The 24,888-nt window shown below is 46.9% G+C and overlaps 2 protein-coding genes across 3 annotated transcripts in view; both read left to right on the top strand.

Annotated features, from left to right (window-relative positions):
• Positions 1–24,888, top strand: part of COQ7 (coenzyme Q7, hydroxylase) — an 80,827-nt gene that overhangs the window by 32,932 nt on the left and 23,007 nt on the right. Inside the window, exon 7 of one of the 2 annotated variants that reach the window (XM_060172862.1) lies at positions 3,526–5,847. The exons of the other annotated variant lie outside the window; for it this stretch is intronic. The gene's annotated coding sequence lies outside the window, so the exon portion shown is untranslated. Of the gene's footprint in view, positions 1–3,525; positions 5,848–24,888 lie in introns of those variants that run through there. 2 annotated transcript variants of the gene reach the window in all.
• On the top strand, positions 9,411–16,413 carry ITPRIPL2 (ITPRIP like 2). Its single transcript, XM_007516541.3, has one exon. It carries the CDS (start codon positions 10,229–10,231, stop codon positions 11,843–11,845), a length of 1,617 nt encoding a protein of 538 aa, XP_007516603.2. The 5' UTR covers positions 9,411–10,228; the 3' UTR covers positions 11,846–16,413.

A 24,888-nucleotide genomic window follows, 5' to 3' on the forward strand; every position in this document is an offset into this window, starting at 1 on the left:
TTTTTCTTGTGTCCCACTCAGTTCTCAGCCTCTTTGGCTTATTGGCCCTCCAACCCGTAATCTACCAAGTGATTTTGCTGTCAAATACTCACCATGACATCAGCAGACACTTGTCAGTGGACAAAATGAAATCCTCAGATGACTCCAATAAACAAGAACTGGCACAGGTGGGGGGGGGTAGAGTTCCTGTGCTGAGTTTTTTTTTTTTAATATTTTATTTTTATTTATTTATTCCCTTTTGTTGCCCTTGTTGTTTTATTGTTGTAGTTATTATTGTTGTTGTCGTCATTGTTAGATAGGACAGAGAGAAATGGAGAGAGGAGGGGAAGACAGAGAGGAGGAGAGAAAGATAGACACCTGCAGACCTGCTTCACTGCCTGTGAAGCGACTCCCCTGCAGGTGGGGAGCCGGGGTTCGAACCGGGATCCTTATGCCGGTCCTTGTGCTGTGTGCTGGGTTTCTAATGTAAATCTAATAACCTTGGGTTTCATATCAGACCAGCTTATTGGCAGACTCATTACCTCTTTCTCAGCTCTTCCTCTCTGCCAGAGCAGAGCTTCCCTGTGACTGATGCTGGCTTCACTATTCATGACTCTTAAAGAAACAGTGGCTTTGAAGATGGAGGTTCAGGGAGAACATTTCCTAGGGGAAAGGCTCTTTATCAATATATGGCCACTTTGCTGGATTTGGAAGACTTATTCATTCTTTCCACCACTTAACAATCAGTGACTGAGTGCCATCAAGACACACAGCATCTAGGGGAATGACTACATTTCTCAGCCTCCTTTGCTGTTACATGTGGCATGTAAAATTCTAGGCCAATTCCACTGCATGGAGGGGAATATTCCTCCCCCTCTCCCCTATGGTTATTGCTTCTGGTGGCCATTTTTATCCATTTTTATTGGATAGCACAGAGAAGTTGAGAGGGGAGGGGGAGATAGATAGGGAGAAAAAGGCAGACACCTGCTGATCTGCTTCACAGCTTGTGAAGCTTCCATCCTGCAAGTGGGGAGCCAGGAGCTCAAACCCGGCTCCTTGTGCTTAGTACTATGTGCACTTAACTAGGTGTGCCATCACCTTGCCTTGAAGGGGATTTTCTCATGTGACTAAACAATTTTCAGTGGTAGGCTGGGTGTCTCTCAATTCACCTAAATTGTGACCCTCTCTACTCAGAGATGGCATCAGATCCCATAGCCTTCCCCTAAATTTCAGATGCCAGTTGAAGACCTAGGTTGTATCTGTGCTTCTGCTGACCAACTTGAGAGAGAAAAATCCAGCACCTACCACAATTTGCTAGAGCAGCTCACAGAACTCAGAGAAACATTTTAGTTACCAAGTTCCAGGATTTTTATAAAAGGAAATAATGCAGGACTGTCAGCAGGAAGAGAGGCATAGGGAAGGTATGTGGCAAAGTCTCAGGATTTCCAAGGTGTTACTCCCCCCAGTCTCCAGGAGCTCCCTAACCCAGAAGCTCTCCAAACCCTTCCCCAAGATGTTTATGGAGACTTCACTGCTTGGGCATGCTTGATGAAATCATTGGCAATTAGTGATTGAAAGAAATCAAGGTGGGGGCGGGACTGATAGTTCCAGCCATCTAATCTATGTGGTAGTTTCCCCTGGCAACCAACCTACCAGCCCTCACCCCAAGGTGATTTCCAGAAGTCTCTTCATTTATATAATCAAAGACACCCTTATTGCTCTCATTATTTAGAAACTCCACAAAGGTTTTAGGAGCTCTCTGCCTGAGGACAGGACAAAGGCCAAATATATATTTATAGTCCACAATATTACATCTATGACTAAGTTCTGGCCAATGTAATGTGCAGAAGTTTAATATGATATTTAAAACATTTTACTTAGAAAGATAGACACCTGCAGACCTGCTTCACCACTTGTGAAGTGACTCCCCTTCAGGTGAGGACCTGGGGGCTCCAACTGGTGTCCTTATGCCGGTCCTTGCACTTTGCACCACCTGCGCTTAACCCACTGTACTACCGCCCGACTCCTCTTAACCCACTGCGTTACTGCCTGACTCCCAGATAGAAGCATCTTAATGGCATGGTTGAGCTGTGGAGCTAAGCAAGCCTGGAATTACTCCACCCTGATTTCTTATTTGTGAAATTGCGACACGTACTTATTTAAATTAGCTGAGTAAAAGGGGCAGGTGTTAAAGTTTGCAAGTACCATGCACAAGGACCCAGGTTCCCCATACTATTGTAATTAATTGGAAAGAACTTTGCTGTGGCAGCGTGTAATGGACTTGGCTGTGGGGCGGCTGTGCACGGGTTTAAACAATCAGAGCTTTATAAGGGCAGTAAAATAGTACGAAATATATTTTAGGTTCTGAAAAATAAGCAGTTACCAACTGGGGTTAAGACTACACTTGGCGGGAGTCGGGCTGTAGTGCAGCAGGCTAAGCGCAGGTGGCGCAAAGCACAAGGATGGGCATAAGGATCCCAGTTCGAACCCCGGCTCCCCACCTGCAGGGGAGTCGCTTCACAAGCGGTGAAGCAGGTCTGCAGGTGTCTATCTTTCTCTCCTCCTCTCTGTCTTCCCCTCCCTCTCTCCATTTCTCTCTGTCCTATCCAACAACGACAATAACAATAATAACTATAACAATAAAACAACAAGGGCAACAAAAGGGAATAAATAAATAAAATATAAAAATAAAAAAAAATACACTTGGCTTATAAAGTTCATGAGTTAAAGAAGTTTAGCTCCACGTGTTCATTTATTTTGGTCTGCACTACTGCCAGGCCCCGCCCTATGCTCCTGTGTGCAGTCACTTCCTGGGCTTGGGCAAAGAAAGCTGGATTTCTGGCCACTTCAGTCATTTTTGCTTCAGTCCATCAAGATGACACTATCTCCAGCCAATTATGTCCCTATGGCAGTGTTAGATGCTATGTCACAACAACCTACCAGGGGGGAAGCTTCCTGTGTGGTAGGAAGCTTCCTGTGTGGTAGGTAGCACTACAAGTGTCTCTCTCCCTCCTTCCCTTTCAATTCTCTGTCTCTACTTAAAAAAAAAAAATCACCAGGAATGATGAATTCATTGTGTAAGCACTGAACCCAGTGATAATCCCGATGGCAATAAATAAATTACCCAAGTCAAATTCTTCTGTTACTATTGTGTTGTTGAGAAAGTCATAATCATGACACGTCTTTGATAGAAAAATGCGTCATGACTTTCCTAACAACCCAGTATAACCCAAAGCATCCTGACCAAACAGCACGGTACACAGGGTTGTGACTAACTCTCCACCCTCATCTCTCAGCACAACTCCTCAGCCCCAGACCCCAGGCCTGCTGGAATCCAAGCCATACTCTTTCATTTCTCTAGGATCCCAGTCACTAAGGGACTCTGTCCTCCTCCTTTATCTGGCCACCATCAGCACAGCCTTCAGAATCAGCTTAGTCGCCTCCCTTAGAAACCTCCTATAGCAGGCTCAGCTGGTAGGCCACCCAGATCTGTTCAGCTCCCCCTGCACACGTGGGCCTCAGCTACTTGCTTTGTCTCTTGTCTAGAGGCCTCACAATGACTCACTCCATTTTCACTACTGGAAAGAGCAGCTGCTGCCACTGCATTTGACCCCGGACTGCTTCTACATGGAATCAGCTGAGAAGAGTCTGTCCCACATGCACAGACCAGGCTAGACCTGCAGAGACTCTGGTTTCTTCGTCAGCCCAGTGACATGCTGGAAGAGTCCCTGTGGCCACACTTCATCAGATGAGCCACAGGAAGTGGGAAGCAGCCATCAGTTTTGCTTGCCCTCTTTCTCTCCAGCTGCTCGGAGATGAAGTTTTCTGTAGCATCTTTGAAGACTCGTGCTGGTGAGCTGGCTGTGTTCACTGCAAGCTTTGGCCAACTCAGTCATGAAAGCATCACATTGTATACTCACTGCTTCCTGCCCTGCTTTACTTCCCCCTTGCCTCACTCCTGCTTCCTTGGATGCACACCCCCATAATGCATTTATATCCAAGATAGACCTTTGGGCTCTTCTTCTAGAGATCCTGGCTGACATACCATCCAGCCTAGTACCACCACCACTCCTGAGTCTGGGCCACCAGAAAGAACCATTCCTATGATCTCAGACCCTGGGGCAGGGAAGGAAGGTCTCATGATAAAAACCCACAGGCAGTGGAGGGAGCAGCTTCTCAAACAGGATGGATGTCTGACATGTTGTCCGTGGACACAGCAGTTTGGTGCCCCCATGCCAACTCTGACACCCACTCTTGAGCAGCTTCTTGCCCTCCTGACTTACATGGTTTCTAGATCCTCGGGGCCTTTGTTCATCCCAAGTGCTCTGCTTAATTCTGAGCATTGCTTCCTCTCCAGTTCTGTGTCCTTCTCACCACTTCTGGTCATGCAAAGTAGGCACAACAGACTGTCCAAGAGAGAAGATAGGTTTGGATCACTTGGCTACTATTGGGTACTAGGTGGCATTGTTGGCAAAGCAGTGTGTCAGCTCCAAGTCACTAGCCACATAGATCTAGAGTGTTTAGAAACACCTGCATCAACCTGACAGTGCTGTGACATCCTCCCACATGTGACTGATGGGCTCATTGCTCTAGTAGAAGACAAAGCAGTGTGGGTTCTGAATTGCAATTGACTTGGGCTGTGGAATCAATTATATTCTCACAGTTAGAAGGAGCTGGCTGCTGTCCCTGCCAGTGACCAAGGACTTGATTGTACAGAGTAGAAGCAGCAGCAACAGAGCTGTTATCACAGACATGCTGAGAACCACAGGGAAAGGGAAGGATTCTGTGCCCAGATTCTGGAAAAGACTTCTAAGTTACACAGCAGAACTGGACCAGCATTGACTGCCTTTACCCCCAGCAGGGAGCTGCCCCCAGAACAAAGGGCAGCTGTGAGTTTCAGAACCAGCCAGTTGTGCCGCCAGCTGCACTAACAGTTGTAGCACGTGTCTTAGGCAGCTCCAGATGCCAGGGAATGTGGGGATGTGCTTGGCTTTTCTGCACCAGCTGCAGATGACTGCTGGAACAGAAGGCCACAGAATCTGTTCACAAACCCTGGACTTCTGCAACAACAGGACTGATTCCCCCTAACTGTCACATGCTCCTTGACAGATCTTATTTCTATTTCTTGGCACGACCTTCCTGCATTTTCTGCTTTGCAGAATCCTTTCCACTCATTCAGTCAACATACCTCTATACAGTCAGGATGTTGGGGTCTGAGGTTAGCAGGATGAACAGCAAAGCCCCTGCTTCCAGGCAGCTCATCACCAAGGTAGGGAGACAGATATATCAGACATAAAACGACCTGCTTTCCCAGCCATTCCCTTTCTGTATGAAACTCCTACCATGTGAATGTGAGGGAACCACCAGGTTCTCTCTCAGCCTCACTTTGCCCATCTGTAAAATGGCAGCACCAAACCCATTAGGCTTTCCCTGAGCATTTCTGGAGACAAGGTGTGGGAAGGGCTGAGTCCAAGAGGCACTGAATGTCCCTTCAAAATTTGACTGCATGACACCTTCTGGTGAACCTTTACTGGGGCTCCTGTGAGAAGTGTCTCCTGTCTCCTGTCTCAGTGACACCCCCCCCCCCACCGCCATAGAACTTGCCTCTGGGAATTCAGAAATACTAAGAGGACTATATGTTTGTATGTGCTGAACTATTAAAAATAACAATAATAGGGAGCTGGGCGGTAGCGCAGCGAATTAAGCGCATGTGGCACAAAGCGGAAAGACCAACTAAGGATCCCGGTTCGAGCCCCCGATTCCCACCTGCAGGGGTGTCGCTTCGCAAGTGATGAAGCAGGTCTGCAGGTGTCTGTCTTTCTCTCCTCCTCTCTGTCTTTCCCTCCTCTCTCCATTTCTGTCTGTCCTAACAATGATGACATCAATAACAACAATAACTACAACAATAAAAAAACAAGGACAACAAAAAGGAAAATAAACAAAAAAAGTTTTAAAATATTTAAAATAAAAAATAACAATAATAACAACAACCATGAGTGACCTTTGCCAAATATTAAACACTAGGGTTGATTTTTTTTTTTAACTAGGGCCTTGTACATATTTTACCATTCTTGGCCACTTTTTCTTTCATTCGGATAGACGCAGGAAGAGATGTCACACCTAAGCTTCTACCATCCTGACAGGCCTTGAATCTGAGTCATCCATATGGCAATAAAGAATCTACCCAATTGAGGTATCTCTCCAGCCCACTAAAGGTGATTTTAAATGAAATAATTGTTAGAAGTTCACCAAACTGTAGCATCCAAGTTAGTGCATCACAGCATCCAAGTTAGGACCTTCACACCCGCTCTGCTTGGCACAGGAAGGCATTTGCCTTTGTACACATACAGCAAGCATTTCAAGTGCAGAGCTCTGAGGCTGTATCTTGAACTCTGGAGGAGAGAAGCTATGGGAACCAATCATGGGCAGGAGAAGCAGTAAGAGTAATACAGTGTTTTCTCAGTGTAGTGGGTCACATTATGTCTGACTGAGAATAGAGGCCCATGCCGTAAAGCCCAGAACCTGTGAATGTGACTTTAGTAGGAAAAAGGTCTTTACATGTGTAATTAAGGGCCTCTAGATGAGATCATTAGTGTTGTCCAGGTGAGCTGAAAATCTGGTAACAGTTGTTCTTACAACAGATAAGAAGTGGCAGGTGTGTAGGGGTTGGTCACAAGATGAGGCAGAGCTTGGAGAGATGCAGCCACAAGCCAGGGAATGCGAAGGGGACACCAGAAGCTGGAGGAAGTCACAGGACTCTTTCCAGAGCCTTTGGAGGCTTGCTACTCTCTGAGAACTGCAAGGGAGTAAATTCCTGACTTTTTTTTTTTTTTTTTTTTTTTTTTGGTGCCAGGGCTTTACACCTACCTGATTCCATCACTTATACTTACCTTAATTAAAAAATATTTGTATTTAATTTACATTATTATTTATCAGAGCACTGTTAAGCTCTGGTTTATGGTGGTGCTGGGGATAGAATCGGAGAACCTTGGTGCTTCAGCTACGAAAGGCTTTTTGCATAAGCATTAGGCTATCTTTCTAGCCTCAAACAAATTTAAAGACTGTCCCTCCTGGGAACTGGAACCCAGGACCTCCAGCTCTCCATTGCAATGATCTACCACTGAGCTATGGATCTGGCACTTAATCTTTAAAAATTTCAAATAGAGACATAGGCAAAGGGACAAAGGAGAGAAGGAGGGAGAAATGCTATGTCTTGATGCTATTACAGTCCTCCCAGGTAGTGGCCTGGCTCAAACCCAGGTCCTTGCCCATGGGAAAGAATGTGCTTCCAGGGCTGAGCTGTTTTCTCACCTCTAAATCCTTGTTGTTTGAAGCCACTCAGTTTGTGACACTGTTGTGGCAACCCCCAGAAAACGGTCACAAGTTGCTTGAAGCGACAAGAGCAGATCCAATGAGTTGTACCAGAGATTGTCTAGCCCACAAGCTAAAATATTTACAAGAATTGCTTGTTGACCTGTGTGCAGAGTTTTGTCCTTCCTTGTGTGGTCAGAGGTAGCATGCCACCATATCTTCTGAAAGCAAGATCTCCTGCTAGTGAGAGCTCCTTTTACTGAAGGGAGTGAAGCAAGGCTAGGGGAGGAGACTGGTTTCAGTGTGGTCACCACCTGTTGTTTCTCATGCCTGAACACCCCACCCCACTCTTCTGCCCAGCACCCTGACTTTCTCCCACAGCCCCTCAGACAGGAGGAGGGCTGACCCCCACCTCCTGGCTCCAGGGCAGTGTGTCCAGCTAGATCAGTCAGCTTAGCATGCAGGCAACAAATCCCATAGAATGGATCTTTCTCACTCTTCTGACTCTCGCAGATTGCAAGTCTACCTACAAATCTCAACTCTCCACCCCCCCCAACTTTAAAAAATAGTTCTAGCTGATAATTTCTTTAAAAGCTTTATTTATTTATTTTTTAAATGTATTTATTTGTTTATTCCCTTTTGTTGCCCTTGTTTTTTTATTATTGTAGTTATTATTGACTTTGTTGTTGTTGGATAGGACAGAGAGAAATGGAGAGAGGAGGGGAAGACAGAGAGTAGGAGAGAAAGACACCTGCGGACCTGCTTCATCGCTTGTGAAGCGACTCCCCTGCAGGTGGGGAGCCGGGGGCTTGAACCGGGATCCTTACGCCGGTCCTTGCGCTTGCGCCACCTGTACTTAACCTGCTGCACTACTGTCAGACTTCCTAAAAGGTTTATTTTTTAATATACACCCAGGGCCTGAGGCATGTGTCTTGTGGTCACCCCTCCCTTGCCTCCCACTTTTCACTTTTTATTTAAAGGAAGAGAGAAAGGTAGACACACAAAGGAGAAAGACACCAAATTAACTCTCCACCATCCATGAAGCTCCCCCAGTGTTGTCCATGGTGCTCCCAGGTATTACTGAGGCTTGCGTCAACCCGGCTTTGACCTAGCACGTTATGATTGGGCCCTCCTCAATCGCTATCGAACAGGCCATGGCCGGTGTGCCGCTGTGTTCCATCGCTGGGGAGCCAGAGACGACCCGAACTGCCCCTGCGGCTGCAGACAGACTATGACCCACATAGTCAACGACTGCCACCTCTCCAGATTCAAAGGAGGTCTCGAAACTTTACATCAGGCTCAACCTGACACTGCTGACTGGCTACGGAAGAAGGGCACACGCTAGAAGAAGAAGAAGAACTGAGGCTTGAACCCTGGGCTCAATGAATAGTCTACTTGCTTTCCTGCTTCCATGGGCCCTGTTTTCTCTCTCTCTATCTCTCTCTGTCTCTGTCTCTTTCTCTCTTTCCTTCCTTCCTTCCTTCCTTCTTTCTTCTATTTTCATTTTTCCTTTTTCCTGGACCAGAGCACTGGCCAGTTCTGGCTATTGAGTGGTATCAGGGATTGAACCTGGAGAACATAGCATTTAAGGCTCTACATTTTAAGTGTGTGTGCCCTGCTCTTCTCAGCAGGTGGGTGGAGCAGGAGAGAGGTGGTGAATGCAGATAAACATAATAATTGAAGTAAAAAGCCAAATGACACTAGCAGGTGTTCTCTGAAGAGCCTCCAGCACTAAGGTCCCTGCCTAGACCCAGAAAAAGGAAGGGACCCCGGTTCCCCTCCCAGGGTCCCCTGTCAGGGTCCTGTCTAGTGACTTCTCTACCGCCGATGCCTATGTGAATAGCTCTGCTAAAACCATGTGACCCTGGGGAAGCAGCTGAACCTGCCTGTGTCCCAGTTTCCCCCTGTGGAAATCAGGGGAACTAGAGTCGAAGGGTTAACTGCGCAGGGAGGGCTCCTGTGTAGTCAAGGACAGGGTGCCTCTGTGAGCCCTTTAGTCCCAGGGCTGGATTCTCATCCACATCTCAGGCCAAACGTTGCCCTTCATGTCTCACCCCCTCACATATTTCCGATTCTTTCAGAGCGTCCTCCGCAATGAGAGTCTTTCTTTCTTGCTTTTCTTTAAAAATATCCTGAACCCGGTCTCATCCTGCACCTACCCAACCTCCTACCTGGCACACAGGTGCTCAGTAAATACTGGATTGATTGGAGGACAAAAGTGGCACACGGGCAGGGCCTGCTTCCTCCCAAGTTCTGCCACACCGCCACCACCACTGTCCGCACAGCTTGCAGAGGGCAGGGAGGCCCAGGTCTGGCCTGAACCCCCATTTTCTTCCTTTTCAGAGCCCCAGGGCTGCTTCCTGCAGGCAAGGCTCCAGGCCTCCCTGAGCAAGGCCACCAGCCCGCAGCCACAGCAGCCGGGCTCCCTGGCCCTGCCCTGGGGGTGGGGGGGGGCGGCGGGACTGGCCCTACCCGCCGCCCCCAAGTCCCTCCCGCCGCCCCACGTCGCTTTAAGGCGGAGGCCCTGGAGGGGGCGGACCCGCCCGCCGACTCGGTGCGCTACAGACTTCGGCATTTCCTCCCCGCTGGCTGGCGCGGCCTCGCCTCCCCTCGGAAGAGGAAGCTCCGGGCCCAAGTAACGGGAGCGGCCAGCGGGCGGACCTGGGGGCTGCGGCGCCAGGAGGGCCGCGCGGGGCGAGCGCGGAGCAGGGCGCGGCTGGAGCCGGAGCCGGAGCCGGAGCACGCAGGCAGGCGGCAGCGGGAAGGAGAACTTGAGCTGGGCGAGGAGGCCGAGCTGGAGGGCGGCTCCCCCCGCCCCTGCGAGCGGGGAGCCGCCGCGGAAAACAAGCAGACAGGGACCGCTGGGCCGCCGCGGCGCTGCGCGCATGCTGGGCCGGGGCCGCCGCCGGGGCTGGCGCCCTCGGCTGCTCGGCCGCCGATGCCCCGGGTGCCCGGCATGTCGGTGCACTACACCCTCAACTTGCGCGTCTTCTGGCCGCTGGTGACCGGCCTGTGCACCGCCCTCGTGTGTCTCTATCATGTCCTGCGCGGAAGCAGGGACGCCCGGGCCGAGCCCCACGACGGTGCGGACGGTGGCTTCCCTCTGCTCAAGGTGGTCGTCCTGTTGGTCCTAGGCTACATCCTCCTGCGCTGTCGCCACGCTGTCTGGCAACGCTTCCTGCCGGGGTCCCCGCGACTGGGTGGGCGCTCCGCCTTACCCCCTAGACACTTCCGAGAGCCGAGCCTGGACATCCTGCTGGAGAGTTACTACGAGCACGACGTGCGCCTGTCGCCACACGTGCTGGGCCACAGCAAGGCGCACGTGAGCCGGATCGTGGGCGAGCTGGTGAGGGCTGGCCGCGCCCGGGGGTCCCCTGGCCCCATCCCCGGCGGGGCACTGGCCTTGGCTTTCCGCGGGGACTTCATCCAGGTGGGCAGCGCCTACGAACAGCATAAAATCCGACGGCCCGACGGCTTCGACGTGCTGGTGCCTCTGCGCCTCCCGCCGCTGCTGGCGCTGGAGCCTCAGAGCCTGGGCGCGGAGCCCGGGCTGGCTCCCGCCTTCCACGGTTGCTTCGTGTGCGCTCTCAGGGCGCCGCCCGGGGCCTCCTCGGCCCTCTGGCCCCGGGACTGCAAACCCTTCGCCGATGGCTTCTGCGTGGATGTCCGCGGGCGCCGCCACCTCTCGGCCGCTCAGGTACTGCGCTGGTTCCAGTCGCACCTGCAGCGCTCCCTGGCCGCGGTGCGCTACAGCCTGGAGGGGCGCTGTCGGGTCAGCCTGACCCCCGGCTGCCCCGAGCAGCCCCCCACCCTCCATATCCTGCCCTGCCGCACCGACTACGGCTGTTGCCGCCTCTCCATGGCAGTACGCCTTATCCCCGCGGTGCATCTGGGCGACGGCGTCTTTCTGGTGGCGCCCCCGCCGCCGCCATCGCCGGTCGGGCCCCTAGCGGAGCTCCCGGGCGGCCTGCGCGCCGATGCCCTTTGGGGAGTGAACACTGCACGCCAGGAGCAGAAGCTGCTGGGCTGGCTGCAGGAACGGGCCCCCGCGGGCGCCTGCTACCTCAAGTGCCTGCAGCTGCTGAAAGCCCTGCGCGACCTGGGCGCCCACGGACTGGACACGACGGCCGCCACCCAGTGGGGACGCATCCTGTCTTCCTACGTGCTCAAAACAGCGCTGCTGGCGGTGCTGCTGCGCGAGGGCGGCCCTGGGGAAGGCTGGGACGAGGCGCACCTGGGCGAGCGCTTGTCCGAGTTAGTGCGCTTCCTCCGGGACTGCCTGCTGCGACGCCACACGCTCTTCCACTGCGTCCTGGGCCGCGGGGGAGCGGCCGCCGAGGTGGGGCCACTGCCCAAGGTTCTCCGCGAAGCCGCCCCGGTGGACCTCCTGGCTGCTTTCGACAGGCGCGCCCGGGAACTCGCGGCTGCGCGGCTGCTGTCCACGTGGCGAAGGCTGCCACAGCTCCTCCGTGCCTACGGGGGTCCCCGATACCTGGCCAGGTGCCCCCTTCCCCGGGCTCAGCGCACACAGGGCTTCCCTGAAGATGAACCATAAACCCTGACAGCGCCCCCACCTGCCCAGCGCTCCTAAAAACCTCTCCTAGCGGGTGGGAGTGGCAGTGAGGCCAGTTCAATGCCAGGGAGATGAGCTGCAGAAGGTGTTGCTGGGAAATTCAAAGGGTGGTGTCTGGTGGCTCCACTGTCCAGTAGTTAACAGCATCTGCTTCATGCCCAGCAGAACGTCCAGCTCATTGAATGGAAAGATCACGAGGGGAGCAACTGAGAGTTTGGCTCCTTTGTGGGTTTGTGTGGAGTGGGTCTGGGGAACCACCCAGCTTTTAGGGCAGTCCAGGGGAGGAAGCAAGAACTAGGTGCAGGGACTCTGGGACAGCCATATCTTGGGCCTCTACATTTAAAGAAGCTAGTTTTGTTTTTCCATAGAACCGCTTGCTAGGTCCTGGGTTCCCCGTGGTCTTTAAAAACAAAAGTCTGAAGCCTTACCTACCACCAGAACTGAAGTTCCATTGTGGCACCTAATGTTCTGAGAGACAGCCATTTTCCACCGTTCAAGTTCAGGTTCATGTGCTTTTCTACTGGTGCAATCACTGGTGATTGACAGAACGGTGAAGAGTTAAGTCACACGTGTTGAGAGGCAATAAAGAATTGGGTAGAGAAGCTTCCAGCACAGAGAGCACTTTATTTTGATCAAATCTTTCCTTCGGTGGTAGCTGCCAATGCCTAGTGTTGCAGGGTGAAGGGCAGCAATTCTGTTGATGATGGAGAGAAATGGGCCCTCTTGGAAAGCAGGCTTACTAAGCACCCCTGTAGGTGCCTCCCATGCATCTCAAACTGACTGTAAGCCAGGGAGAGTGCAAGGTAGCCCCTAGATGCAAGTTGAAGACAGCACTGATAAGGGAGACATGTTGGGGCTAGAGAAAGATGGACTGATATTTCAGTTTGGGCCTCTCAAAGCTTCTCTCTAGGGCTTGCTGCTGGCCAGAGACAGAAACCTGTTTGTTTTTCTTTAAGGTTTCTTAGTAGACTCCTGTACCTGGAGAGATCTTTCAGAGTTTAGATGATGGTGTGTGTCTGTGTGCTGCAGTGCCTAGCCTGTAGTTAAGTATTTTCATCCAGTGCTGAATGATTGTTAGTGGTTGGAAAGTTTTCTCCCAGTTCCCAAAGAAGTTTTTAAATCATCCTAAGAGGCCAGTTTAAAGTTTAGTATTCTTGATGACCACTTAGGCCCCAGACAGCCAACAGAGGAGAAAGTATAGAGGGACAGGGCAAGGGAAAGCCCCCTTTCAGCATCCTGCTCTTTTATTATTTATTCTATCCTTGGGCATAAATATCACCAGACTGGGTGTATTTTGTAGCCAGGAGGAGCCCATTTGTTTTCTGGTCCCTGCAAATTCACAACAGTTCTCAATTGCATCAGTCAACTTAAAGCTCAGTTTATGTCTAGAAGCACCTCTCATTCACTTATTTAATAGAAAAATTACACTTTCTATAATTATACTTTGAGGGTTTTTTTTTTTTAAATAAAAGCTTTAACTTCTCTTCTTAAAGGTAAATTCTGAAAGGCAGAAATAGTTAGATGAATAGGACCATTGTTTAATTTCTGAGCTAGTTTGGGAGAACTCTTTAAGCCTGCTTTCTCTAGAGGACTTACTCGACCACCTTGAGAAATCATTGTGAAGAAATGGTTTCTTCGAAGTCCGTCTCAGTAGACCTGAGTTATAGAGGTTGTTTTTTTTTTTTTTTTTTTTTTTACACAGTGGTGAAGGAAACAGTTGTAAGTAGTGTGCTGTCTCTTTGAGACTGTGTGGGGACTGACCAGAAATGTATTTCCTGGTTTTTGAGGTCAGTCTTAAGGTACTGCACTTAGCAAAGATCATTCTATCAACTCCCTGCAAAGACATAAACTGCACAGTATTTTTATAAAAATTACTTTTTAAAATGAATGCCAAGAGTAAATATATGTGTGTGTGTGTGTGTGTATATATATATATATATATATATATATATATATATATATATATATATATATTTTTGCATACTCAGCCACAGTTTGCCCTATTATACTCATTAGTGTGCAAGAGTGGGGGACAGTGAGGCTTTCAGAGGGATTATAAAGCTTTAAAGGCTTCTAGCTGAGTTGATAGACTCCTTTTTTATATTTAATGGTGGTTTTGTTTGTTTGTTTGTTTTTAAGTCTGGTAATAGTCTGTTTTGTAGCTCTTCCCCCCCTCTGGGTTATTTACCCAAAGCCTTATCCATCCTCATGATTTTTAAATTTTATTTTTGTAATTAATGGGGCATTGTATTTGTGAATTTTTAAAATGTCAGTGTTTTATTTAAATGCCATGCTGAGCAGTCGTGCTCAGTCCATGGTAACCAAAATGTAGCGGTTTCGATCAGTTTTGATCAATGTTTCCTAATTTCAAATATGTACTATGTACAACTGCAGTAATATGCCTTATTAGCAGGTGTGATGGTTGCCCGGGACACTTAAATTCAGCTCAGATCTGTATTTTATTAGGGCTCCATCATGTCCTTGATTTGAAATGGATACATTTTTTAGTGTATACTTGGTACTGGAGATTCATATATACTGATATTCTTACACGAGGAGGCTCAAAATTGTTCTTTTTTTTTTAGTGTTTTGGGGATGATGACTCAGTCATTTTGTCAGGAGACACCCTTCTATAACTTCCATAGACCAAGTCTTGGGAGTCTTCCTGGAATGTTTATGGAAATGAGAGAGAAGGATATATATAAATTTTAAAAAATAAAATTGAAGCTGAATGAAGGAGCAATATGTGGACCAGGAGAAAGTAGAAGAGGAGGGAGGACTTCAGATAGGAGTGGAAGCAAGAGATAGGGAAGGGGGCTCATGGGATGGATATCATAGGGTATGAGAGAGGCTTAGGTAAGGAAACCCGTTTTTAGGTAGGTGTACTTTTAAACCTGGGGTTGCAAATACAGCAGCCCACAGATGCCAGGTTGGGAGGGACATAAGGGGAGGGGGGTGGGTGGGCTGTGGAAACTGCCCATCTTAAGGGGAACAGTCATTACTGGGATTCATGCAGGGAAAGGAATGGGAAGGACTAAAATTCACTTTTTTCGAAGATGGAACTTTGTGATTCTTAATGTTTAAAAATGTTCAAAACACCCTGTGGGCCAAATGCAACATTTGGTTGAGCCCGGGGGCCATCAGTTTGCAAACCTAAACATTTAACCTGCTCCCAGGTATGTATAAGTATAAGGTTCTGTGTGTTGTTAAGATAAGGACGTTCTTATACAGAGTTGGGGTGTAATGTTTCAAGTCGTCTTTACCTCTCTGAGTTAAACATTATTGTAGAAACCACCTCTCCATCCCCCCACCTCACCCACCCCCCCAAGAAAACAAAACAAAACAAACAAACAAACAAACAAAAAAGCACTGCTACAGATAACACAGCTCACAGTTCCCAGAAGAACCCTCTATTCTGGAACCTCCTGTGAGAGTCAGAGTCTGCATCAAACCTCTGGAGGCTAGTTCTTGGCATTTCCTTCCTGGTGAGATGGGGCTGAACTCCTTGGCTCTGTGGGAAGTTTGCCGATGAGTAATCAGGAAGGACTGCAGAATAACTTGTCTCTTTTTAAAAATCTGTGTTTTGTTCTTATTTTGACATTATGATTTCTGTTTGGTAGTGTCTTAGCCTGTTCCTTAGCAATGAGGTCTGGTGATGTGAATGCCAGAATAACCATGCTTGGTCTTCACAGCCAAACTCCTTAGGCTCTTGACCATTCCCACTGCCAAGAACTCTGCTCTCAGCAAATGCTCCCACCTTTCTCTGATACCAGGAGGTTCCCACCAAAATTGACCCTGGGCATTCAATTCAGAAGGAGACATTAATACTTCCAGTGCATCTCTTTTAATCTCATGGGTTAAGTCACTTCTACTGTATATTGTGGGTTTTGATCTGGATAAAGACTTAACTCACCCACATGGAGTTCATCAGCCCCCTCCCCATGGTAGGGAAATGAAATCCATCACCATTTCCAGTCTTACAGGTTCAGTGTTAATCATTGTGGCTTTTGTTATTATTTTTTAAAATCATACATCTCTTATTTAGACACTACAGCTGATTCTTTATGTCAGAGAGGATAAAGCAAGTATATGTTGGGAGAGGGTACCACCTGTGCTTTCAAGCATTCAGAGAATAGACTAAAAACATGCAGCTCCATGATACGTAGTCAAGGTTTTGGAGTATCAGCTATTCAGGAATATTTTCGCACCTTTCCCTTTTAAAGAAATATGCCTTGATTCAGTCTTTGAAACATTGCTTTAAAACATTCCTCTTGCTTCATTGTGATTTTCAGTGTGTACTCTGACCCCAAAATGTGTGTTAACGTACGGTGCTGTCTGTTGTCAACAGCCATCTGGTTTGTTCCAATTACTAGAGACCAAAGAGTTAATCAAATGTGGTTCAGCTGCTACAAATTTCCTTGGCCCAGATATTTGAGGCCGGCCATTTGTTTGTGATTTCAGGTTGGAGTCAATTTGCACTTTTAAGCCTTTGGGTCATTTGGGGCCCTTGTTCTTTTATATTTGCTTTATTAATAAAGGAATTTGTAGAACCCTGTGGACTGAATGTGAGACTGGGGGTTACTTTTCATCTCCTAGAGGCCTGGAGGCCCAATGACTGATGGTGCTGACAGAGCATCCCTTCCTTTCAGCATCTGGGTACATGGGAGTCTTTTCCGAGGCAGCTAAGTTGTGTAGAAGGGCTCTCAACACAATGGGAAGGGCTGCCAGCTCGTAGCCGGGGTTCTGCCTTCCCATCTTTTTCCTAGTCCAGAGCCTTCTACCCCTACTCTCCTCCACAGTCCTAACCATCTTCCTTCCACACACCACCCCAAATACAATCAAGTCTCGACCTGTGGCTAATGTATAGCTCAAGAATTTGTCCAGAAATCTCTTTAGGCCCTTGGGCTGCTCAGAAGGGCAAACGTTTGCTTATAGGAAAAACCACCAGGCTTAGTGAGAGATGGAATCTTGGAGAACATGCAGGACTCTTCAAAGCCTTGGGGCCAGGAGGTTCAGGGAGACCTGCAGCTACAGGTTGAAGAAATAGTTGCTGAAGGTTATTTAGGTGAGGGTGGAGGGTGGTGTTTCCTTTAATTGGCAACAAGTAGGTAGAGTGACTACTGTACCCCGGTGGTGTTCGAGGCCACACATGGAGGTGACCCAGACGGGGTCTCTCTCCTATGAGCTCACCAGCTATTCATGATATACAAGAGATAAAAGCCCTTCCCACAGTTGGTGGGTAAACAGGTAAAACACAGGACTTTGATGCATGAGACTTCAGTACTGCATGCCTTGGAGCAGTGATCTGGTCTCTTTTTCTTTCAAAATAAAGAAATCAATCTTAAGATAGCTTACTAATTTTAATGAGACAGACACCAGGGTACTACTCAGCTCTGACTTATGGTGGTACTGAATGGATGGAACCTGAGACATGGGGATAGAACCTCAGGAGCTTCAGACATGAAAATCTTTTTGTACAACCATCTCCCCAGCCCAATGAATCTTAAAAAAAAATTTTTCTAGGACCAGCATGAGGATCCGGGTTCTAGCCCCTGGCTCCCCACCTGCAGGGGAGTCACTTCACAGGTGGTGAAGCAGGTCTGCAAGTGTCTATTTTTCTCTCCACTCTCTGTCTTCCCCTCCTCTCTCCATTTCTCTCTGTCCTGTCCAACAATGACAATGACAACAACAATAACTACAACAATAAAACAACAAGGGCAACAAAAAGGAAATAAATATTTTTTAAAATTTTTAAAAAGTATTCTTCCACAGAAAAACTAGAAATAGCAGAAGGTTTTTCCAAGGAATTGAGAAGTATAGGAAGGGAAGGTATAATTCTGTAACTTATATTTGCCTGTATCCTAGTAAGCACTCCTTCAGTATTAAAGTCCCACCACTTTATGGCTGTAGTCTTTATTTTTTAATGGATCATTTATTATATTAAAATAAATTACAAAAAAATTACCAGAATTCACCCCATATATAATACATACTTTGAGTAGCATTATAACTGGTAAGGAAACTGAGTTCATAATTTAATCTGAATAAGAACTACTTTTAAAATAAAAATCAATAACACACAACTACTGGTAAGGGAAAGAAAACAAAACTTTATTTTAAAAAAGGAGAAAACTATTGGCCCAAATTAAGTGCACCCCACACACACACCCCAAGGTGAAGAGAAATGAAGAAATAGAAGTTGGTTATGTAAGAAACAGGTCTCCAGTTGTCATATGCTAAAAAATCCATTTGTAAAGCTTGGGCCTTCTTTTTAGTGTAAGATATATACAAAGAATTAATTTAGAGTTCTCTTAAACCAGAGTTCCTTTTTTTTTTTTTTTAAAGATTTTTAAAAATATTTATTTCCTTTTTGTTGCCCTTGTTGTTTTTATTGTTGTTGTAGTTATTATTGTTGTTGTCATTGTTGGATAGCACAGAGAGAAATGGAGAGAGGAGGGATAGACAGAGAGGGGGAGAGAAAGATAGACACCTGCAGACCTGCTTCACTGCCTGTGAAGCAACTCCCCGGCAGGTGGAGAGCCAGGGGCTCAAACTGGGATCCTCACACCGGTCCTTGTGCTTTACACCATGTACGTTTAACCCGTTGCACTATCACCCAACTCCCCAGAGTTCCTTTCTTAATGGTTAACTATTTTCTTCCTGGTACCAACAAATATTTTAAGCTATAGTTAGAATTCTAACCCTAATAGATATTCAAACTACAATTTTTAAAATTTCTTTATTAGGGGATTAATGATTTACAGTTGACAGCAATACACAATAGTTTGTACATACATAATATTTCCCAATTTTCCATATAACAATGCAACCCCCACTTTTTCTTAACAATAGTGCTATTTAGACTAGAATTCTTTTTCCCTCCCTTATTAATAGGTGTAAATAAAATCTCTCATTTAACACTAATAAACAGTAGTAAATGTAGACCAAAGTTTCTATCTTAATGTTAGTAGATGCTAACTAGAATTTTTTTAAACAATTTTTTAAAATCTCTACTTGCTTGGTTAAAAACCTTCCCCTAAAGGCAATTCCCAGACTAATATTGTTTTATTTATTTATTTAAATTTTATTTATTTTCCCTTTTGTTGCCCTTGTTTTTATTGTTGTTATAGTTATTGTTGTTATTGATGTTGTCATTGTTAGATAGGACAGAGAGAGATGGAGAGAGGAGGGGAAGACAGAGAGACGGAGAGAAAGACAGACACCTGCAGACCTGCTTCACCACCTGTGAAGCGACTCCCCTGCAGGTGGGGAGCCGGAGGCTTGAACCAGGATCCTTATGCTGGTCCCTGCGCTTCGTGCCACGTGCACTTAACCCGCTGTGCTACTGCCCGACTCCCTTGTTGTTTTAAGTGGCTATAAACTTTGAGACAAGTCAGTTGATGAGGTGATCATTCCCTCTTCTGCCAAAGGAGAGTGACAGCCCCTCCTTGTATATGTTTATTGAGAGAAATAGAGGAAGACCTGTGAACTTTGAGAAGTGCTAGCCACATATTAGTTGTGGTCTCTAAAAAGTGGAGCTCAACATCTTTGGGAACCTAGGAAAGCAAATCTTTTTTTATTTAAAAAATATTTTATTTGGGGGGTTGGGTGGTAGTGCAGCAGGTTAAGTGCACCCGGTGGAAGTGCAAGGACCAGTGTAAGGATCCCGGTTCGAGCCCTCAGCTCCCCACCTGCATGGGGGTCGCCTCAAGGCAGTGAAGCAGGACTGCAGGTGTCTTTCTCTCTGTCTCCCCTCCTCTCTTGATTTCTCTCTGTCCTATCCAACAAAACAACAGCAATGACAACGATAATAATAATGACAACAACAAGGGCAACAAAATGGGGGAAATGGCTTCCAGGAGCAGTGAATTCGTGGTGCAGGCACCAAGCCCAAGCAATAACTCTGGAGGCAAAAGAAAATTATTTTATGACAGAGAGACTGACACTAGAGCCCTGTACAACTCTGGCCGATGATGGTGCTGGGTATTGAACTAAGACCATGAAGCTTCAGGCTCATGAAAGTCTTTCGCAGAACCACTGTACTGTCTTCCCAGGACCAAATCCTTGGGAAAAAAAAAAAATCATTTACTTTGTGAATGACCGGTGCACCATTCGGCTATACACAGTGAAGGAGATGAAACTTGAGGCTCAGTTGTTCAAATCCTGAGCTCTACCTGTTGATCCACTTCCTCTGCCCCTAAATCCCTTCCTTAACAGCGGGGTCACGTTTCTGGCACTCTGCCCAGTAGTGCCTCCCCACCTTCTGACTTTGTTCCGGCAAGACTGTGAGGGAGTCTGCAGTTATAAATATTTGTCAGAGGAGTTCCCAAAAGGAAGGACATTGGGTGAAAGACTCAGCGACCCCCATACTTTCTCTTCTGAATTGTGTCATCTTTTTGTAAGCTTGCTCCACTTTTTTTTTTTTCTTAGTGAAATTTAATTTTCATTGCTTGAATCCCAAGCAGAAAGCTTATGGTAGTGGTTCTTGCCTTGGCCCCGTAACAACAAATAAAAAGAGGGCCAGGGAGTGGCACACCTGGTTAAATACACACATTACTATGTTCAAGTTCATGCTTTTTACCTGTGAGGGGAGGCGCATAGAGCCAGGGAAAGCTTCACAAGCAGTGAAGCAGGGCTGTAGGTGTCTCCCTCTTTCCTCTTCCACTTTCCTCTCAACTTCTCTCTGTCCTATCAAGTAAGAAGAAAAGAAAAGGAGAAAATGGCCACCAGGAGTAGTGGATTTATAATGCAGGCACTGAGCCCCAGCAAAAACTCTGGTGGAAATTAAAAAAAAAAAAAAAACACAGTGAATAAAGAACTTTGTAGACTTAGCCATGTGTGGGACTATAGCCTGACCCAATGAGGTCAGGAAGTTGGGAGGGTGCAACCCTTGCCTGGAGCTCCCTAGGTACTTCTGGAATGAGAATAATCAATTTTGCTAAAATGTCCCTTTCTAGAAGCTTTTATTTGTATTTAATTTTTTTAAAAGATTTTATTTGTTTATGAGAAAGATAGGAGGATAGAAAGAAGGAACCAGACATCACTCTGGTACAGGGATTGAACTCAGGACTCCATGCTTCAGCGTCCAGTGCCCTAGCCACTGCGCCACCTTCTGGACCACTCTGGAAGCTTTTAGTAATGACCCTCTTATCTCCCCACCAGGTGATGTGGAAGCATTTGCTGGTGTGCAACATCTGCTATGTGGCAGAGACAGACAACTGAAAAGTGGGGAACTAAAATCATAAGACACACTCCCTAGCTCTAAAGAAGTACAGAACAAGGGCCAGTGAGATATCACAGTGGTAGCACACCAGACTTGCATGGCTTCCATCCCAGGTTCAATCCCTAGTACCACCAGATGCCAAAGTTGATATATCTCTTTCTCTCCCTCTCTCTATTTCTCTCTCAAATTAAAAAAAAATGATATATAGAATAAAAATAGAGTAAAAAAGAGTGGTAGGCGGCTTGATGTTATCATGCACATGTGAGGCCCTAGACTCATTCATTATCTGGTGCTGCCAAAACAACAATAAAATCCTAGGAAAGAACTCTTCAGCTGAAAGACAAAGCAATATACTGCTAAGCAGACACAGGATTTGACCCCACTGACAGTACCCCCCCCTTTTTTTTACCAGCCCCAGGAAGATGAAAACAGTTAATTTTTTTTTTCTTAATGTGAAAGGCCTCCAAGTCCCTCAGAAATTTCTCTGTAAAGAAAAGCCTCTATATTTGGAGGAACAGGGTCCTCATTCTTTCAGCCATCCCGCCTGGAGAGCTCACACACCCTATGGAGCTGGTCTTCACAAAGTGCTGACTCCGCTCATGAATATTCAGTGATTTTTGCCCACACTTCACCTCCCTGCCCCCCCATTAGATAAAGTGGCCTTGAGCTGCCACTTTAAAAGAAAGAGTCCAGCAAGAATGGGGGGCCTGGGATGCAAGGTGGAGTCCTACTGTGTGCTCCAGCAGAAAAGCTTTTAAGGACCTTCTCTCATCAAAAGATTTTAATCGTCACGATTCATTTCATCATCAGTCTCCTGGAATTAGGAGCTCTTGATCCATATCAAAATGAGACAGTTTTAAAGATATTTCAGCCATGGAGAAGAAAGCCATGGCATATCGCCAAACTGCAGGCTAAAAACACTGCACCATCTTTAAATTTTTTAAATTTGTTTTTCCCTTTATTTAATTTTTACTTAATGAGTTAATAGTGATTTACCAGATCATAAAATAATAGGGGTATAGTTCCTTACCACTCCTACCACCAAAGTTCTGTGCTCCTATTCCCCCCACCCCCAACAATAACCATCATAGTTCTCCCAAGGTCTTAAGAGATGGGTTGACTACTTTTTTTTTTAGTTCATGTGTTTCAGTTGCCTGTATTTCACATATGAGTGAAACCATCCAGTGGTTGCCCTTCACTTCCTTACTGCACTAAGCATAGTCACCTCTAGTTCCATCAATTTTTTTCCCAAAGGACACAATATTATCTTTTTAAATGACTGAGTAGTACTCCATTGAGTATATGCTCCATAACTTCTTCATCTAGTCATCTGTCCATGGGCATTTAGGTTGCTTCTATGTTTGGGCTACTGTGAATAATGCAGCTATGAACACGGGGAGTAGCACCATCTTTTAAGCCCAGAATTTATGACAATAGTCTATTTCCCCCTTGACAAATGCTTGGTTTTTCCAAAGCGGGAGGATTCCCTTTTGTTGCCCTTGTTGTTTTATTGTTGTAGTTATTATTGTTGTTGTTGTTGGATAGGACAGAGAGAAATGGAGAGAGGAGGGGAAGACAGAGAGGAGGAGAGAAAGATAGACACCTGCAGACCTGCTTCACCACCTGTGAAGCGACTCCCCAGCAGGTGGGGAGCTGGGGTTCGAACCGGGATCCCTATGCCGGTCCTTGTGCTTTGCACCACCTGCACTTAACCCGCTGCGCTACAGCCCAACTCCCAGAATTTCTACTTTAAAGTGCTGTTAAACTCAGTCCCATGAGCCCCGCCATGATGCTTGATTCCTTCCTGTGGGTGGCACAGAGAGCTGGTAGAATATCCTTGAGTCACCCAGCATCTCAATCCAACCCATCCCCAGGTGGACAGGGTCACATGACTGGTTCTGACCAATGGGCAGGGACCAGTAGGGACATGTGTCCTGTTCTTCTGGGGGGCCATGAAAGCCATATGTGAAGATAGCTGTGTCCCAAGCTTGAACTGAATTTGAGTCACTGCACAGAGAATAGCTGCCCTTGACATTCAGTTGACTCATACTTGACTCTCACCTGACTCACAGGGCCTTTGCATGAGTGAGGAATAAACCTCTGAAACTTTGGGGCTGTCAGTTATTGCAGCATAGCCCAGCCTAAACTAACTAAACAGTGGTGAGGAAGGGACTCCCACTAGAGCCTCGTTTTGGAGCACCCCTCCTTGGAAGTCCCTGAAACTTGTGTTTTGACTCACAGATGGGGAGACGGTGCTCTTCCTCAGGGTGCCAGGGGATCCATATTATGACATGCTCCATCTCCATGTGCTCTTTGTGCTAATAACAACCAAATACCAACTGCATGCTAGGCCCTGTACTGGCACCAGGCCCTGTGCTGGCACCAGGCCCTGTACAGGCACCTGTGCTGACACAGAGTGGTTAGCAAAATGGACATTATCTCGTCTCAGTGACCAATTAGATACATGATGGCCCAGTAACCATGCCAAGGAGTGCTGAATTACTAACCGAGGTGGAGACTCTAGAGGCAAGAGACAAGTTCCTATGACACTGTAAATCAGGGGATTTAAGGAAGATGAAGCTCTGCTCCATGTGCTTGGCATACACCATCCTCATTAGATCATTGCAAGGGTCCTAGGTGGTGGTGGTCCTAATGTCACCCCCCCATTTTACTGATGAGGAAGGAAGCAGAGACTCAGCAAGATGAGGCCACTTAGTAAGTGTATACTGGGATTTGAATTCACATCTGCTGGCATTAGGCCCTTGGAAAGCCAGCCAAGAAGGTTAGTCATGCAGGAAGTAGTTCCTTATGAGTCCCAGGGTAGGGGGGTCAAAATGAAACAAGCAGGCAGATGTTTACAAGTGGCCTGGAAAAGCCAGCCCCCCCCCCCCCCCCCCCCGGTCTACTCCAAGCCCTTCCTTAAATGCTCCAGGGTTCCTTTTTCATTTTTACAACATCCCTCCTCCCCACCCAGCAGCCAAGACTGACTTCATTCTCTCTCCAGCAGACGGAAGGCGGAAGGCGTGGGCTGCAGCCCCACAGTAGCCCAGCCACTGCCAATGGCATCCCTCCAGACTTAATCCAGATGAAGACAGGGACACACCACTTCTTTCTCTGCCTGGCATTCTCCCATTCTTCCCTTTCTCCCCCAGAACAGAAACTGGAAGCCTGAGGGAGCTGTGTTGAAATATTGACCTATTTGCTGGCAGACACTTGCTGCTTTCTTATTCCAGAAGGGCTGAACACACGGATTCTCCTTTAAACACCTGTTTCATAGGCGGACATGTGTACTTACGTATGCGTGCAGAGAATCACACTTTTTAATTTAATTGATTAACTATTTAATTATTTTTTTATCAACTCACTCTCAGTTTTGACTGTCGGTGGTGCCCAGTATCAAAACTGGGACTCTGTTACATACAAGCCCAACATGCACTCTGGAACACATATATATTCAGTTAACATTTATTTCATTTTTTTATAGATTAATTAAGAGATTTCTTTTATATGGTTAATAATAGGTTACAAGACTGTAGGATTCCAGGGTACAATTCCACACAATACCCACTACCAAAATTCTATGCCCTCACCTTCCTAATGTTGACCACTGCAGTGCTCACAAAGTCCTAGAGACAGGCTGTTTGTTTCTTTTTTTGTTTGTTTGTTTGTTTTGTTTGTTTTTCAGGGTCATATATTTCCAACTCTGTAGATTCCACATGTGAATGAAAATATCTGGTAATTGTCTTTAATCTCTTTACTTATGTTGTTAAGCATAAAACTTTAATAGCATCTTTATATTTAA

The sequence above is a fragment of the Erinaceus europaeus genome, chromosome 15 (assembly GCF_950295315.1).
Source record: "Erinaceus europaeus chromosome 15, mEriEur2.1, whole genome shotgun sequence".
Classification (NCBI taxonomy): Eukaryota; Metazoa; Chordata; class Mammalia; order Eulipotyphla; family Erinaceidae; genus Erinaceus; species Erinaceus europaeus.

Coding starts and splice junctions, on each gene's coding strand:
- ITPRIPL2 (XM_007516541.3), top strand. CDS start 10,229: ATGCCCCGGGTGCCCGGCATGTCGGTGCACTACACCCTCAACTTGCGC.